The sequence below is a fragment of the Pleurodeles waltl genome, chromosome 9, assembly GCF_031143425.1.
Source record: "Pleurodeles waltl isolate 20211129_DDA chromosome 9, aPleWal1.hap1.20221129, whole genome shotgun sequence".
Lineage (NCBI taxonomy): Eukaryota > Metazoa > Chordata > Amphibia > Caudata > Salamandridae > Pleurodeles > Pleurodeles waltl.
In genome coordinates, this window is record NC_090448.1 from 682,232,969 (window position 1) to 682,250,590 (window position 17,622).

Here is a 17,622-nt window from a genome sequence, read left to right on the forward strand (position 1 = left end):
CGAAAACTAGACACCCAGGGAAGTACAGGGCGGTGTGCCTCTCGGTGATCCCAACAAATTTCTGTACCCACAATGCCCTGCAAACCTAAAATCACACATTTTCCTTCCATTTCTGTGTAATATTCTTCCAGAAACAGAAATAAACCACAAATTTCCTACTGGCCAGCGTACCCCTCGGTTTCACGATAAAAATCATACTTCACTTGTGTGGGTGCCCAAACCAGAGTCAGCCAAAAAATGTGTAAAAATAAAAACTGTGCTTATGAACACGCTTTGGTGCTCTCTCAAACTCTACCCGTTTTTAGCCCTACCCTGTTGCGGGCACTTGGCCCACCCCCACAAGTGAGGTATATTTTTTATAAGGAGACCGAGGAGAAAGCTGAGTGTTAGGAGTGTTTGTGGCTCCCCTCAGATTTCAGAACTTTCCATCACAGAAATGTGAGTAAAATGTGTTTTTAGACACAATTTGAGGTTTGCAAGAGATTCTGGGTAGACAAAATATGGTAAAAGACACAGAAGTCACCCCATTCTGGAATCCCCTAGATGTCTAGTTTTCAAAAACCTAATGGTATCCCGAGGTGCTGGCTGAGCTAGAGCCCAAAATCCACAGCTAACCACACTGCAAAAAAACACCCAGTTTTCAGTGGAAAAATGTGATGTGTCCACATTGCATTTTGAGGCATTTCCTGTTGCGGGCACTAGGCTTACACACACAAGTGAGGTACCATTTTTATTGGGAGACTTGGAGGAATGTTGGGTGGAAGGAAGTTTGTCGGTACCCTCAGACTGAAGAACTTTGCATCACAGAAATGTGAGGAAAATGTGTTTTTTAGAGAAATTTTGAGATTTTCAAGGGATTCTGGGTAGACAAATGAGGTAAGAGCCACACAAGTCACCCCATCCTGGATTTCCCTAGGTGTCTGGTTTTTAAAAAATGTACAGGTTTTCTAGGTTTCCCAAGGTGCCAGCTGAGCTAGAGCCCAAAATCCACAGCCAGGCACACTGCAAAAAAACAGTCAGTTTTCAGTGGAAAAATGTGATGTGTCCACGTTGCTGTCAGGGTACTAGGCCTACCAACACAAGAGAGGTACCATTTTTATCTGGAGACTGGGGCAATGCTGGGTGGTAGGAAGTTTGTGGCTACCCTCAGACTGCAGAACTATGCATCACAGAAATGTGAGGAAAATGTGTTTTCTTAGACAAATGTTGAGGTTTGCAAGGGATTCTGGGTAGACACATGGTAGGAGTCACACAAGTCACCCCATCCTGGATTCCCCTAGGTGTCTAGTTTTAAAATATGTACAGCTTTGCTATGCTTCCCTAGGTACCATCTGAGCTAGGGCCCAAGATCCACAGCTAGGAACATTGCAAAAAAAACAGTCAGTTTTCAGTGGAAAAACATGATGTGTTCATGTTGCGTTTTGGGGCATTTCCTGGTGCGGGCACTAGGCTTACACACACAAGTGAGGTACCATTTTTATTGGGAGACTTGGAGGAATGTTGGGTGGAAGGAAGTTTGTGGCTACCCTCAGACTGCAGAACTTTACATCACAGAAATATGAGAATAATTTGTTTTTTAGACAACTTTTGAGGTTTGCCAAGGATTCTGAGTAGACAAATGTGGTAAATGCCAGACACGTCACCCATCGTGGATTCCCCTAAGTGTCTAGTTTTCAAAATGTACAGGTCTGCTAGGTTTCCCTATGTGTTGGCTGAGATACAGCCCAAAATCCAGAGGTAGGCACATTGCAAAAAACAAACACTCAGTTTTCAGTGGAAAAATGTGGTGTCCATGTTGCGTTTTGGTGTGTTTCCTTTTGCGGGCTCTAGGACTACTAAGACTTGGGGGAATGCTGGGTGGAAGGAAGTTTGTGGCTACCATCAGAATGCAGAACTTTGCATCACAGAAATGTGAGGAAATGTGTTTTTTTTTTAAAAAATAGAGGTTTAGAAGGGATTTTGGGTCACAAACTATGGTAAGAGGCACACAAGTCACCACATCCTGAACTCTTCTAGGTGTCTAGTATTGAAAAATGTACAGGTTTGCTAGGTTTCCATTGGCGCTGGCCGAGTTAGGGTCCAAAAACCACAGCTGGGCACAATGCAAAAAAAGTCAGTTTTCAGTGGTAAAATGTGGTGCGTCCACGTTGTGTTTTGGGGTGTTTCCTGTTGGGGGCATTACACATACCCACACAAGAGAGGTACCATTTTTATTGGGAGACTTGGGGGTACACAGAATGGCAAAACAAGTGTGTAGTAAAATGGCTCCCTGTTGCAGTTACCCCCCACTTTTTGCCTGATATTGATGCTGACCTGACTAAGAAGTGTGCTGGGACCCTGCTAACCAGGCCCCAGCACCAGTGTTCTTTCACTAAAAATGTGCCATTGTTTCCACAATTGGCACACTCCTGGCACACAGATGAGTCCCTTGTAAAAGGTACCAGTGGTACCAAGGGCCCTGTGACCAGGAAAGGTCCCTAAGGGCTGCAGCATGTGTGTCACCCTAAGGGACCCGTCACCTAACACATGCACACTGCCATTGCAGATTGTGTGTGTTGGTGGGGGGGAAAAAGGCAAAGTCGACATGGCATCCCCCTCAGGATGCCATGCATACAAAATACTGCCTGTGGCATAGGTAATTCACCCCTCTAGCAGGCCTTAAAGCCCTAAGGCAGATTGCACTATACCCCAGGTGAGGGCATGGCTGCATGAGCAATATGCCCCTACAGTGTCTAAGTCTATTCTTACACACTGTGAGTACAGTGTGGCCATGTTAAGAATATGGTCTGGGAGTTTGTCAAAACAGACTCCACAGTTCCATAACGGCTACACTGAACACTGGGAAGCTTGGTGTCAAACTTCTCAGGATAATAAACCGACACTGATGTCAGTGCTGGCTTTATTAAAAAAATGCACACAGAGGGCATCTTAGAGATGCCCCCTGTATTTTACCCAATCCTTCAGTCCAGGACTGACTTGTTTGTGCCAGCTTGCCACTGAGACGAGTTTCTGACTCCCTGGTGTGAGAGCCTTTGTGCTCTCTGGGGCCAGAAACAAAGCATGCCCTGGGTGGAGGTGCTTCACACCTCCCCCCTGCAGGAACTGTAACACTTAGCAGGGAGACTCAAAGGCTCAGGTTTCATGTTACACTGCCCCAGGGCACTCCAGCTAGTAGAGATGCCCACCCCCGGACACAGCCCCCACTTTTGGCGGCAAGTCCGGGGAGATAATGAGAAAAACAAAGAGGAGTTGCCACTTGAGCCAGGCCCACCCCTAAGGTGACCAGAACTGAACTGCCCCCCTCCTTGGAAAACCCTCCATCTTGTTTTGGGGGATTCTCCCCAATAGGATTAGGGATGTTTCCCGCTCCCCACAGAGAGGAGGCACAAAGAGGGTGTAGCCTCCCTCAATGACAGTAGCCATTGGCTACTCCCCCCAGACCTAGACACACCCCTAAATTGAGTATTTAGGGGCGACCCTGAACCCAGGAAACCAGATTCCTGCAACCTACAACAAGAAGAAGGACTGCTGACCTGAAAGCCCCGCAGAGACGACAAAGACGACAAATGACTTGGCCCCAGCCCTACTGGCCTGTCTCCAGACTCAAAGAACCTGCACAGCGACGCATCCAGCGGGACCAGCGACCTCTGAGGACTGACCTGCACCCAAAGGACCTCGACACTCCAGTGGACACCGGCTCTGTCCAAGAAACAAAGAAACAACCATCTTTAAAGGGACTCGAGCCTCACTCCAGAAGCGTGAGTCCCCAACACTCTGCACCCAACACCCCTGCTCGTGTACAGAAGAACCAACACTGCAGAGAGGACTCCTAAGCGACTCCCACGATGTAGACACCCTGAGACAATCTCCCTGCACCCCCAGAGCGACTCCTGCAGAGAGGATCCAGAGGCTCCTCTCTGACCACGACTGCCTGGTAACAAAGGAACCCTGGAAGAAGCATTGCACTCGCAGCCCCCAGGTCCGAGAATAACCAACTACTGATGCAGGAGTGACCAGCAGGCGGCCCCCCCTCCTTGCCCAGTCGGTGGCTGGCCCGAGAAGCCCCCCTCTGCCCTGCCTGCATTGCCAGAGTGACCCCCGGGTCTCTCTATTGATTCCTATGTGAACCCTGACACCTACTTCACACACTGCACCCTCCCCGGTGTATTTTGTGTGCCTGTTTGGGACCCCACCAGTGCTCTACAAACCCCCCCTGGTCTTCTCCCAGAGGACGCAGGTACTTACCTGCTTGCAGACCGGAACCAGAGCACCCCTGTTCTCCGTAGGCGCCTATGCTATTTGGGGCCTACTTTGATCTCTGCACCTGACCGGCCCTGTGTTGCTGGTGCTGGATGTTTGGGGTTGCCTTGCACCCCCTAACGGTGGGCTGCCTATTCCCAGGAGTCTGAACTTGTAAGTGCTCTACTTACCTGACAAACTAACTATTACTTACCTCCCCCAGGAACTGTTGATTTTTGCACAATGTCCACATTTAAAATAGCTATTTGCCATTTATGCCAAAGCTGTGTACATTACTGTTTTAATTCAAAGTTCCATACTTACCTGTGTTACGTACCTTACAATTTATGTACTTACCTAAATTCTGAATCTTGTGGTTCTAAAATAAATTGAGAAAATAATATTTTTCTATATAAAAACCTATTGGCCTGGAGTTAAGTCTTTGAGTGTGTATTCTCATTTATTGCCTGTGTGTGTGCAACAAATGCTTACCACTACCCTCTGATAAGCCTACTGCGCGACCACACTACCACAAAATAGAGAATTAGTATTATCTAATTTTTCCACTATCAACCTCTAAGGGGAACCCTTGGACTCTGTGCACACTATCTCTCACTTTGAGATAGTGTATACAGAGCCAACGTCCTACAAAGTGTTACTACCAATTGTCTTTCTCTGCACGTGTGCCTCCAAATGTAAGACTGTGTGTAAGAAAAGAGTCATTTTGAGAAATGCCCTTTTATTTCACATATGTGCAAATAACCACTGCTCCTATAAACTCCATATCTTGCACCCATTTCGGAATACATAGGTTTCCTTGATACCTATTTTTCACTCTTTATATTTTATCAAATGAATTGCTGTATAACCGGTACACAATGAAAACCCATTGCACGGTGCATCTCATTTATTGGCTCTGGGTACCTCGCAACCAAGAAGAGTCCAGCAGAAGTAACAGTATATTGCTTTTGAAAAACTGCCATCGCTGGAAAACGCCACAGATGACAACAGACAGAAATGGCTGTTTTTTTCAACTCGATTTCAATATTTTTTATTTCAACTGTTACTTTCTATAGGAAAACCTTGAAGGAGCTACACAAATGACTGTTGCTGAATTTAGAATTAAGCACAAACTATTCTAAATAGTCAAAAACAGGCTTAGCACAAGGGGGTGGGGGGAAGTGCTAATGACCAGCAGCGAAGGGGATAAGGTAAGAAGTGAATGTGTGTGTGTGTAGGTGTGTGTATGTGTGTATATATATATATATATATATATATATATATATATATATATATATATTTATATATTTGCTGGCAAAAACAAAGGTTACAAGGACGTAATAGTTAGGTTCACATTTTACACAAAACGAAACATAGAGTGGCAAAATTAGCAGTTTTACTTATGTTAAGAAACTATAACTCACGGCCTAAAGTTGCTTTAAAGCACAAGTTATAGTTTCTTCAGATAAGTATAAATGGTGAATTGTAATGGTTTTGTGTGTGTAAAATGTGAACATAACTACAACGTCCCTATAACCTTTTTTTTTTCAGTGAATTTCTATTTATTTTAACGTAAAGTAATATTTAATTACCATACGTTAATCCAACCACCGCCGTGCACAGCCAAAGGCTGTGTGCAGCATGGTTTGGTGGGAAGCCCTACATCCAGCCTCCCCCTGACTTGTACCCAACCCTATGCTACGCACAGCCAAAGGCCAGGCGTGCCAGGGATTGGCCGCAGGGCCTGGTATGGACCCAACCTCATGCTGTGCACGGCCAAAGGCAGAGCCTGCACCCAATGCCCTGCTTGTAGCCAACTCCACGCTGCACGGCAGGGGTTTGGTGTGAGTGGGTGTATTTTTTTTTCATTGCGCTTCGGATCTGCACATCCATTGCAAAGTTACATTGGGGGCTGTGCCTCCCACCAGGCCCTGCTCTCAACCTATGCAGCCAACTCTACGCTGTGCGGCGGGAGTTTGTTGGTTGAGTGGATGCATTTTTTTTGTTTGGGGGGTTTAGGGGTGGGTCGGGTATTTAGGGGTAAGGGCAGTTTTAGGATTTAGGGTGGGTAAGGGTGCTTTTAGGGTTTAGGTGAGGGTAGGGATATTTAGTGATAAGGGTATGTTTAGGGTGGATAAGGGCATTGGGTTGTAAGAGTATTTTTAGGGTTATAGGATGGGTAAGGGTTTTGGGTGGTAAGGGTATTTTTAGTTTTATGGGTGGGTTAGGGAATTGAGTGGTAAGGGTGTTTTAACGTTTAGGGTGGGTAAGGTTATTGGGTGGTAAGGGTGTATTTAGGGTCTAGGGGTGGGTAGGAGGAGAGGGGATAAGGGTATTTTTAAGGTTATGGGGTGGGTAAGGGTACTAGGTGGTAAGGGTGATTTTAGGATTTGGGGTGGGTAGGTTTATTGGGTAGTAAGGGTAATTAAAACAGGGGAGTCTGGGGGGACCTCCCCCCCGAAAAAAAATTGTAGTGCTGTAATGTCATACAACTGGCCCTGCACGTCACTTCTGGAGCGAAATAGCATCACTGCAACGCCCACCTTAAGAAGCGAAGAGGTACTTTGGAAAAGTTCTGGGAGCCAGTCTTATGCCTGGGGAATATTCAAAAGGTGAGGAATTTGCAGCTAGAAGCAGCAGAGGCTCCTTCACGATGGTAGAGGCGTGTACCCCCTCTGCTCCCACAGCAGCAGCTGCAAAACTTTAAAAATAAAACAATAATAAACTATCTTTATTATCGTTTTATTTTCAAAGGGGCAGGGGTAATGGCATGACGAGCACTCCCCTCAGTGAGAATGTGTGTTTGGCCAGCTGTCTCGGGTCGGCCAAATACACATGCGCACTGAGCTCTCTCCAACCTGCCACTGTGCTGCCAGGTTGGAAACAGCAGGCAGAGACTCCCAGGCTGCCTCAGAGTACCAAACCAGGGCACCCTGTGAATCCTAACACTGCTTTCATGCTGCCAGCAGCTTGAAAGCAGCCTAAGGATTGAACGCAGGGAAGGCTGTTCCTGATGTGACGAGGACCGATGCAACATGTCATAGGTGGCGAGTAAAGTATCTTTTTTCAATTTTTTTGGGGGGGGTTTGTCGTTCCCCCCCACACCCGCCACGGGCTGCTCACCCCTTTTCCGCACCACGACTGGCTAGAAGTCTCTTTCAGAAATGTCACATCTGCTAAAGACAATCTGATGTAAAAAAAATGCAGCAGGCAAACAATTCTTTTGTGCCAACTGCACAATCTGTACATTGAGCTCGCAATATCATCAAGTTCTTGGAGTTCTGTCATGGGTTAGGCCTATTACAAACTCTACAATAGAAAAGAATCACTTAAGGCTTCATCTGGTTTATCGCTTATTTTGATTCCATTTATGCACTGGCAAAATACATACGGAAATTAAACGTCCTACACACAAATCATGGCATGGAACGGAAAAGCTAACATCACAAAGACATCAGGAGTAAATGAGGTTTATGCCCTTTTCAAAGGTAGGTGGACATTATCTTGGTTTTAGAAAAATAAAAAATGCTCTTTCTTAACCTTCCCCCAGTTGTTTTTATGTATGTCTCCCCAAACCTCAGCTATATGACTGATGAGATTGGCACCGCATCAAAGGAAATATATGCACTCGTCTACAAACATAGCAGCACATGTGATTCTCCAAATAAAACCACAGTTGCTGCTGAAAACAGAATGGGCCTGGGCCAGTAGGATGTGGGGACTGAACATCTCTCTTGCTTTGTCATTCTTCACCATCGTGTCCCTTGCACAATTTCATGTCAGTCTGCACTGCGACTCATCCTTGCCATGTCAGTGTCACACCTGATGAGCTATCTGTTCAATCTTCTTCAACATTTCCTCAGACTGTAGTTGTTCAAATGTGAGTAGTGAAAGGCCAAGCTGGTCCTCCTGTCAAGACAAAAAACAAGAGGTCAGTCACAGAGGGGAAAACTATTTCTGTCCAAAGCACAGCTTAACCACTCCTCAGTCTTACTTTCTTCCAGAAGTAACAGGGAAAAAGACCAGCAGAATTAGAGGGTTAAGTTGGGCACGAAACTGTGGTTCCCTAAACTTACACTATCAGCACTTTTCCCCGATGCTTTGAAAATCGTTATAAATATGTAAACAAAGTAAGCGTGTGACATGAAGATTACTGCATATTAGACCTTAGTGCTAACCTGAAAATAGCTGGCAGAGCGTGGAGATGATTTGGTTAACAGTTCAATGTCAAACTCTAAATACTTATCTGTTTTATTTATTCCAGTCATGTTTTGTTTCTTTATTTGTAAAATCCCTTCCAGGGTGGAAAACGGATTAGATCTGAGTCATAAGAATATTCATAGGACAGTGCCATAGATATGGTTAAGGTCTAGCAGCTTCATTTCTGGCTCCAAACATGACCAAGTGACAAAAAAGGAAGTGTTACTTTTAATCATATTTCTTCGCCACGTGGTGTCTTTCTCTCTGAATCCATAAGAGGTAAAGTATTTCTAAGCATGTGCGGGAACCCAGAAACTTAGATATTAAGTTGCATATGAATACACGCACACAACATTTAACTAGAATATATGCAAATTAGACAATATGTTTTGTTTTCTTTTTAAAACAAACGAATCAGCAAAATTCAATATATCATACCTGGACTGAAAAGACCTCTGCGATCAATCATTTTAAAAGTGAAAATAAAAGCAATAAATTGTGTACTAATACAAACACTGTGAAACAGTGAAAAACTGCTCATACCGCCAGTAGACTGCACAATCCTGATATGGCCTGTAGGGTGTCAATTAAAGTAGATAGTTTTTGAAGCACAAGATCTTTACATATCAACTAAGAACTGAATTCTAAACTGTAATCCTGAAACACAGGAAGGTAGGTGGGGCTGCTATGAATTCAGAGATATTATCCATAGCGAAGAAATACATTACAGGTACTAACTTTTCCTTTTTATTCTTGGGATTCTGTCTGATATTCCTGAAAGGCACACTACAGTAGCAAGCTAAACCAACTGCAAACGCACTGTGAAGGAATCGGAAAGAATCCTTACGCTAAGAAGCTGGACAGCAACTGCTGGCCTCTTAATGTATTCTGAGTCCAAACAATAATGCTTAGGAAAAATATAGACTGATCTCCTGTAAGATGATCATCTAGGAGCCGGAAATTCTACAATAGCATCAAATGCCAAATGGCCTGAGATTCCTGGGTGAAAATCATGGATTTCATTCTTCCTAGCTTGTCTAAATAAAGCATATTGGCTGTGTTGTCCATGTGAAGGAGAATACCGATGGGCGTAATTGCCAGACAAACTTCAAAGCAAGATGTACTGTCCTCAATTCGAGCATACTGATAGCTTATTTCCATGGAAGACCATATTCCTGCAGCAGTAGGATCATCCATGCCAGTTATTAATTTCAGAGTAGGACCTGGAGAGGAGTCCTTTTGAGAAGATTCTTTTGCTGAAACCACCATACAATAAACTGCATTTCTTCAGAAGTGGCTGAACTGTTGCCATATGAACCCTGCTTTTAAGCCCTACTGCCTATACTTCCAGACACTGTTGAAAATAAACCTGGCATTCCAGACTACAGAGATGGGTGTCGCCATGGACCCAAAAAAAAATTAAGAGACTTGTTTTCAATAAGATGAAGTTGGTAGCATTTCTGTTCAACAGAAAGAACTCTCATCTACAGTGGAGGTACTCAGTTTGCTGGGTATAATTATGTCCCCAAGTACAGAATATGTTGAAAGGGAATCCGAGATGATTTTTAAACACTGATGTGAAGGCCCAGTTCATGGTCTATGCTTAGTTTAAAAAAAAAGAAGTAGTCCCTCCGTGTCGAAGAAAAGCAGCAGTCACTATGACTCATTAAATAAGCTGTCTAAATGGACTTTTAGACCAAAGGGAATACTTCTGTCTAGATAATGATCCATTACTACTTTGAAGTGAAGGACACTCCACTGTTTTGTACAGATCACACTGTGAATGTATGCATCCCATCAGTGAAAGGCACACACCAAATTCTGTTGCTCTAGATCTGACATAATCTAGTGTAGCACCAACATCCTGAACTGTCTTCCTTTAACCCATTTGTTGGCGCTCTTTTTATTCTAGAATAGAAAATGAAGGAGAATGAACATTCTGAACATTTCCCTTCTGAACAATAATATGTTGACAACTCAGGATCGAAATAGGTCTAAGACCTCTATCCAAGTTGGGAATAAGACATTACCCTAACAAACAATCCTTCCCTCTTTAAGGGAAACGATCTAGAAATGAATTACCTCAACAGCTCACTTCACCAAAGGTTGTTCTACTGTCTTCATCAAGAACTGGCATTGGGGAGGAGGAAAGGAAGGGATAAGGGGAAACAGATGGAGGCTTTGTTACGAATGGAAGAGAATACCCTCGGGCAACTATATGCAAAACTCACTAGTCGGAGGTTATCCTCTGCCACATCCTCAAAAAAACTTGCCCACCGATCCCTAACTGGTGATTCATGATGCTGAAAAACAGGCAGATCAAATATGATTAGCAGAAGGAGTAGTTCAGAAAGACCATAAATCATTCTGTTGCTGGCCTTTCCACAACCCTCTGCTTCTAAATGAGTGAGGATGCTGCTGCTGTTACTGAGATAAATGCTGCATTTGTGTTTTGCCCAACCGTTGAGCAAAACCGGGGAATATCCAGTTTTAACTGTGGAATTTTCTAGGCAGTATACATTGGCCCAAAGCTCTTGCTATTGCCATACTCTGCTTAATCTTTACAGGGAGCATCGGTCTTCTTCCTAAATAGCTGTTGACCATCAAAGGGTGCACAGTAGCTGATGCCTCCACAGAAACCAGTCATCTGCATCCACAAATGTCTGCTCCATGTAAGTGATAACTCCATTAACAAACATCACAGTCTTCAAGATAGACTGCATGGAATGCCTGGAAGCATCCATTGCATCCTCACTTTTTTCACTTGTTCTTTCAAGGACCAACAAGTGCTACCATCTCCCAAAGAGCGCGGTTAAAGCTTCAAGGAAGGTAAGCAGTATTAGAACGTTTTACAGCTGCACTAACAGAACAAAAATCTTTCACTCAGAAGCATCTAAACTTTTGGACTGCGAAGGAACCAAAGGTATCAGTCAAGACTTCAATTTGGAAGCCGATACGTGTTAAACTAAGCTGCCAAATGCGGCGGACCCTATGGCACTGGATTACACATTCTTATCACAACTCTTGGTGCAACGTCATTTGAATAATGCTTGTCCAAAGACTACTCCATGCTCTATGAGAGCTCATTAGAGGCAAAACACCCGCTGAAGGTTTCTTACTTGGCAAGATCACTGTAAGGAAATGAAGATTTCAGTTTCACCATATGCATCTGAATCACCAGATAATATCCAGATAATTGGGAGCTCACAAGAACTAAGCCTTACCTACTAAAAGAGGGCCTTCTGAAGCAGGAATCTCCAATTCATCTAGTATGTAGACCACTAGTATTTTGTAAATCCACCAAAAGTGCCTCATCTTCATTCTTATTCTTCTTCCAAAGGCAATAAGGCGTTTACGTACGATTAGTTTCTGAGCCACACAAATCATGCCCTGTCTGCTTGTTTGTAGTTAATGAAAGAATCTTGGAAAAGGGAGACACTCACATATATGTTTCCGACTTTACTTTGGAAAACAACAAGACAAACTCTGAGCCGGTAGACATTGTAATTAATGCAGACAAATGCAATCCAAACTGGAACGGTTTTTACAGGTGCCACAACTGACTTTAAAGCCAAAGGAGTGGTGGGAGGAAAAGTCAGTGTTTGGCTGAAGGACCAGTTGAGACTGGCACTGGAGCTGCAGGCATCCAAATAGGGTCAGACTCTGCCAATTCTCCAACATAGCCTATTTAAAGGCTTGTGCCTGCTCTACAGACGAAATGGCATCTGAAAAGGCTGGCCTAGGGAAACGTGCTAAAACAGGTGCAGGCACAGAGGAAGATGATGTTTCCACTTTATAGCGCTTCCTCTTATTTCCATGTTTGGAAGACGGCTTAGTGCTCCCGCCTCAGTGTCTTATGCTGTTTGGAAGGAGAGTGGGTCGTGGACTGATAGTGAAAGCAAGCCCTTCCTCTATGAATGAGATATTGAACTGCCCTTAATGGAAGCCATCGCAAGCTTGTCCTCTATTCCGAATTGCTTTTGCATGCATGTCACACCACGTTTGGTGAGCCACAGGGCAAACTGTATGACTGGGCCCCAACCTTAGTGGTTGAAATCATGTGCCAGTGGAGTCTGTCCTACTATGGTTCTGTAAACTGGTCTAAGTACAACCCTTCCCGCACAGATGGCTTTCAGTGTAGCAAAAGTGAAAAGTCCAAGGCTTCTCAGGGAGATAGCTGTTAGAAATTGGGTTGTTGGTTGACTGGGGTGTGAGCCCTGGTCAAGCAACAGCCGCAGTTCCTTGCATGGTGAACCACAAAAAGTGGCATTTTCAAACTTGTGATGATAAATCAGATTTTACCATTACAGAGGTGTTATCATCATCATCACTTTACTTTATTTCGGTAAGAAAACATACCATAAAGGTACAATACATAACAATCCGAAAAGGAGGTTATAAAAGAAATACAATAGAATAAATAACAAACACTAAGAAGAAAGATATTAAAACCAAGATAAAACAAACATATAAAAAAGATTTATTTTCTTTGATAATATAATACTTAAAAAAACATCCAGTCCCGGAAAATGTCAAGCTAATAACATACACCTAAATACAATAAATATGCATTATAATACCTAAATTTAGGAGCAACTACCCAGTCTTGTTCTTTAAAATCGTTAGTCTAAAACGCCATATCGATTCAAAACATTTTGCCACAGGATAGACTATTTGAACAGATAATTCAGATTTTAAAATTCTCTCAGCAAGTAAACAATTCCTAAAACCCATTTGTTTGCATAGGGTAATGATCCAAAAGGCCCTCTGTTTGTCATATGCACGGCATTGAAAAAGAACATGTAGCACAGACTCTTCGTTTTTACATCCCATCGGGCATGACTTGGACTTATTGGTGTAATTAGACCATTTCTGAGTTAAAGAACACAGAGGGAGGGACCCTAGTCTGAATCTAATAAAAAGGGCACGCGCAGATGGGAAAAGTGCTATGTCCATAAAGGGCTCAAGCTCATAATGACATTTAAATTGCAAAAAGCTATCAGACATAGAGAACGGCACAACTTCGGCCAATTGGACAGTTTAAACTTTGAGCCAAAAAGCATCCTTCAATGTCTGAACAGCATTTCTAGGAATAGAAGAGGGATCCTTCCAATAGGACCCCAAACCGAGATGCAATAAGGACCGTTCAACATAAGCACACCAGTTGATTTTAGAATTGAAGTTTGTGCCCGCCAGATTGTGCAGCCCACATCTGAATGGAATAAGGGCATATGATGACCAAAGCCTAATCCAGAACAGAAGGGGCCTTAGAGCAGCAATCGGGTTGATAGGAAAAAGATTTAAATCCATTCGAATGGGCAAAGATGGAATGCTAGAGGGAACTTTTAACAACATCTTCAAAAACTGATTTTCCACCCGGGCCAGATTCTCCAAATTGCAATGACCCCATAACTCAGCGCCATACAAAGCCCCCCCCCACCGGCTTGAGATTTGTATATTTCAAGAGCAGGAGTCATAGCAAAACTGGGGGATCTGGTTGCAAATCTCACAATGCCACCCGCCCTTTGCTTCAGGCACATTAGTGATTTCTGGCGATGGACATGCCAATGGTGTGAATCTTCTAGTTTTACACCCAAATAGTCAAAAGTGCCCACTCTTTCCAAAGGAACACCTTCTAAATAAACAGGTCTCTTCATTTTCTGCTTTTTGTCCCCAAACACCATGTATTTCGTTTTTGCTGAATTGATTTCCAAGCCATGATCTTTGCAGAACTCCATGAACCTTGCAAGCAAGCTTGAAAGACCCATGGCTGTTCGAGAAAGTAGCAAGGTATCATCAGCAAATAGAAGACATGGGAGCTTCTGCCCTCCCATACTAGAGGCATCACCTGAACAATCAAAAAGGTAGGGAATACAAGCATTAATAAATAGGAGAAACAGGGTAGGCGCAAGAACACAGCCCTGTCTCACACCACGAACTGTGGGAAATGCTGGAGTCAGATCACTTGCCGGGCCCCATCGTACTTTGGCACAGTCATTACGAGCTCATTGGAACCAAACATGACATATCCACCACCTCTTAGGAGTTATAACTTATTCATTTTTAAAAAAGGAATCCCCAATGTTACCCTATGGGAGGGGAAGGCCTCTCAGTAGTAAGAAAATACATTTGGGAGTTTTTAACTACTAGGACATGTAAAACTAAAAAGTACTTGTCCTACCTTTTAATTACGTAGCACCCTGCCCTGTGGGCTACTTAGGGCCTACCTTAGGGTGACATATATGTAGTAAAAGGGGTTTTAAGGCCTGACAAGGGGTTTTAAATGCCAAGTCGATATGGCAGCGGGACACTGCCTTCAGGCTGCAATGACAGGTCTGGGACAGGTTTTAAGGTATCACGTAAGTGGGAGGCACAATAAGTTCTGCAGGCCCACTGGTGGCGTTTCTCTACCAGATAATGCGTTACCAAAGGTAAGTAACTTGTTCATCTGATAGACTTCTAGCTGCAGATTCCTTACCTTTGAATAGATACCCAAGCCATAACTTCCTGGCGGTGGGCTGCGAATCCTACTTCTTACACAAAAAATTCCAGTAGGACTGAACAGGCAAAGTGCCTTTCTCTTCGTACCTGACTGTGCAGGCAGTAATGTTTTGCAAACGTGTGCAAAGATGCCCACGTTGCTGCCTGACAGATCTCCAGGACTGGTACGCCTCGAGCTAGAGCAGTGGTAGCAGCTTTGCCCCTGGCACAATGAGCTCACAAGCCCTCAGGAGGCTGCTTCTTGGCTAATGCATAGCAGATCTTGATGCAAAGAACGACCCAGCGTAAAATGGTTCACTTCTGCACTGCCCAATCCTTCTTTGCTCCACAGAACCACAAACAGTTGGTCATCCACCTGGAACTCTTTTGTGCAGTCAAGGTAGAACAATAGCGCTCTTTTTGGGTCCAGTCGATGGAGTCGCTCCTCTTCTTTAGAGGGATGCAGTGGAGCAAAGAAGGTGGGCAGGGTGATGTTCTGACCCAGATGAAACGGGGTCACCACCTTGGGGAGGAAAGAGGCATGGGTTCGGAGTACCACCTTGTCTGGATAGATAGTGAGATACAGTGGCTTTGATGACAGGGCTTGCATCTCACTCACCCTCCTGGCAGATGTTATTGCCACTAAAAAGGCTGTCTTGATGGTAAGCAGCCAGAGGGAATAGTTGGCAAAGGCTCGAAGGGAGCACACATCAGAAATGTGAGGACCAGATTTAAGTCCCACTGGGGCATAACAAAGGGCATAGGGGGCAAATATCTACAAGCCCTTTGAGGAATCTATGTACAATAGGGGATTTAAACAGAGAAGGTGGATCAGGCAGCCGAAGAAATGCAGATAAGGCGGAAAGATATCCCTTGAGAGTCTGCACGGCAGAACCCTGCTGGGCAAGGGAAAGAATGAAAAGAAGAATATCTGAAAGAGAAGCAGAAAGAGGATCAATAGACCTTTCTGTACAATAATAAACAAAGCGTTTCCAACGAAAGGCGTATACCGTTTTAGTGGAGGGAAGCCTAGCAGCCAAAATAACTTTACAGACTTCGGGAGGAAGGTCAAAAGCCATCAATTGCCACCCCTCAATCTCCACGCATGAAGGCGCAGAGTTGACAGGTTCTGGTGGAGAATTCTCCCCTGCTGCTGCGACAGAAGATACTCCCCAAGGGGCAGCCTTATCAGGGGATTGATGCTCATTTTGAGAAGCTCAGGATACCAGACTCTCCGTGCCCAATCCGAAGCCACTAGGATGACTTGGGCCCGGCCAGGAGTGGTATGGGTGGGTACAGGAGGCCTGAACTTCATTCGTGACAAAAAGCAGCACCGGGCCATTGCTGCTGTGAAAACTCCAACGCGCAATACTGCTGACATTGTGCGTTCTCTGCTGAGGCTAACAGATCTAACCAAGGCTCGCCACACTGCTGAAAGAGTCCTTGCGTCACCTCCGGATGGTGATACCACTCATGATCTGCTAGGCATCGACGGCTGAGTTCATCCACCCTACCATTCAGAGAACCCGTAGGGTAGTGAACCACCAGGGTTATGCCCTGATGTTCCAGCCATGTTCAGAGACACAGACCCTCTTGACAAAGGGTCCACGACGCCACACCGCCCTGCTTGTTGCAGTACAACATTGCAGTGGTGTTGTCTGTGAAATCCTGCACTAACCTTCCTTTTACAACAGGAAGAAATGCTCTCAATGCCAGTCGGATCGCCCAGAGTTCCAACAAGTTGATATGGAGTCTGGATTCCGCTGGAGACCAGAGGCCCCTGATATCAGCCTCTCCCAGATGGCCGCCCCATCCCAGAAGTGACGGATCTGTCACTATTGTGCGATCTTCTTGGGGAAGGGTGAGGAGTCTGCCTTTGATGCAATCGCAGTTCACTAACCACCACTGTAGGTCTTTTGCAGTTCCCTCAGAGATCTGAACTGTGTCAGTAAGATTTCCCTGATGCTGCGCCCACTGGAACTTCAGGTCCCATAGCAGAGCCTTCATATGCCATCTGGCATGTTTGACTAACAGGATGCAGGAAGCCATGAGTCCCAACAGCCTCAGAGTCTGTCTCACCGAAATACAGGATAGAGGCCGAAACATCGGAATCGTAACCTGAATATCCTGGACTCGCTGCTCGGGAGGATGGACCCAAAACTGCACAGTAACCAGAACAGCTCTGATGAAAGGTAGCTTCTGAGAGGGAGTCAGGTGTGACTTTGGCACGTTTACAGTGAACTCCAGCGAATGCACGAGAGCCTGGGGCATAGGAGCCTTCAACAGCCAGTCGCCAAGGTGGGGGAAGACTGAAATCCCCAACCTGCGCAGATGAGCTGCTACCACCGCCATTACCTTGGTGAACACCCGAGGGGCACTAGTGAGACCGAAAGGGACCACGGTAAACTGAAATTGCTTGTGGCCCACCTTGAAACGCAAGTCACACCTGTGGGCGGGCAGGATAGGGATGTGAAAATACGCATCCTGCAAGTCCAACGCTACATCCAGTCTCCTTGGTCTAGGGCAGACAAGCCCTGAGCTAGAGTGAGCATCTTGAATTTCTTGTTTTAAAGGAAGAGATTGACGTCCCTTAAATCCAAGATAGGGCGCATTCTTTGGAATCAGAAAGTAGCAGGAATAACAACCACTGCCTATTTCTGACATCGAGACCCTTACTATGGCTCCCTTGGCCAAGAGATCCAT

General features: G+C 44.8%; 1 protein-coding gene across 2 annotated transcripts in view; it reads right to left on the reverse strand.

The window, feature by feature from the left end:
• Window positions 1-7,568: 7,568 nt before the first annotated feature.
• ERCC2 (ERCC excision repair 2, TFIIH core complex helicase subunit) overlaps window positions 7,569-17,622 on the reverse strand; it is a 1,394,405-nt gene continuing 1,384,351 nt past the window's right edge. For both annotated transcript variants that reach the window (XM_069207765.1, XM_069207766.1), the window contains one exon: window positions 7,569-8,148. In XM_069207765.1, the coding sequence (XP_069063866.1) occupies window positions 8,056-8,148 (93 nt within the window). In that variant the 3' untranslated portion in view covers window positions 7,569-8,055. The remainder of the gene's footprint in view (window positions 8,149-17,622) is intronic.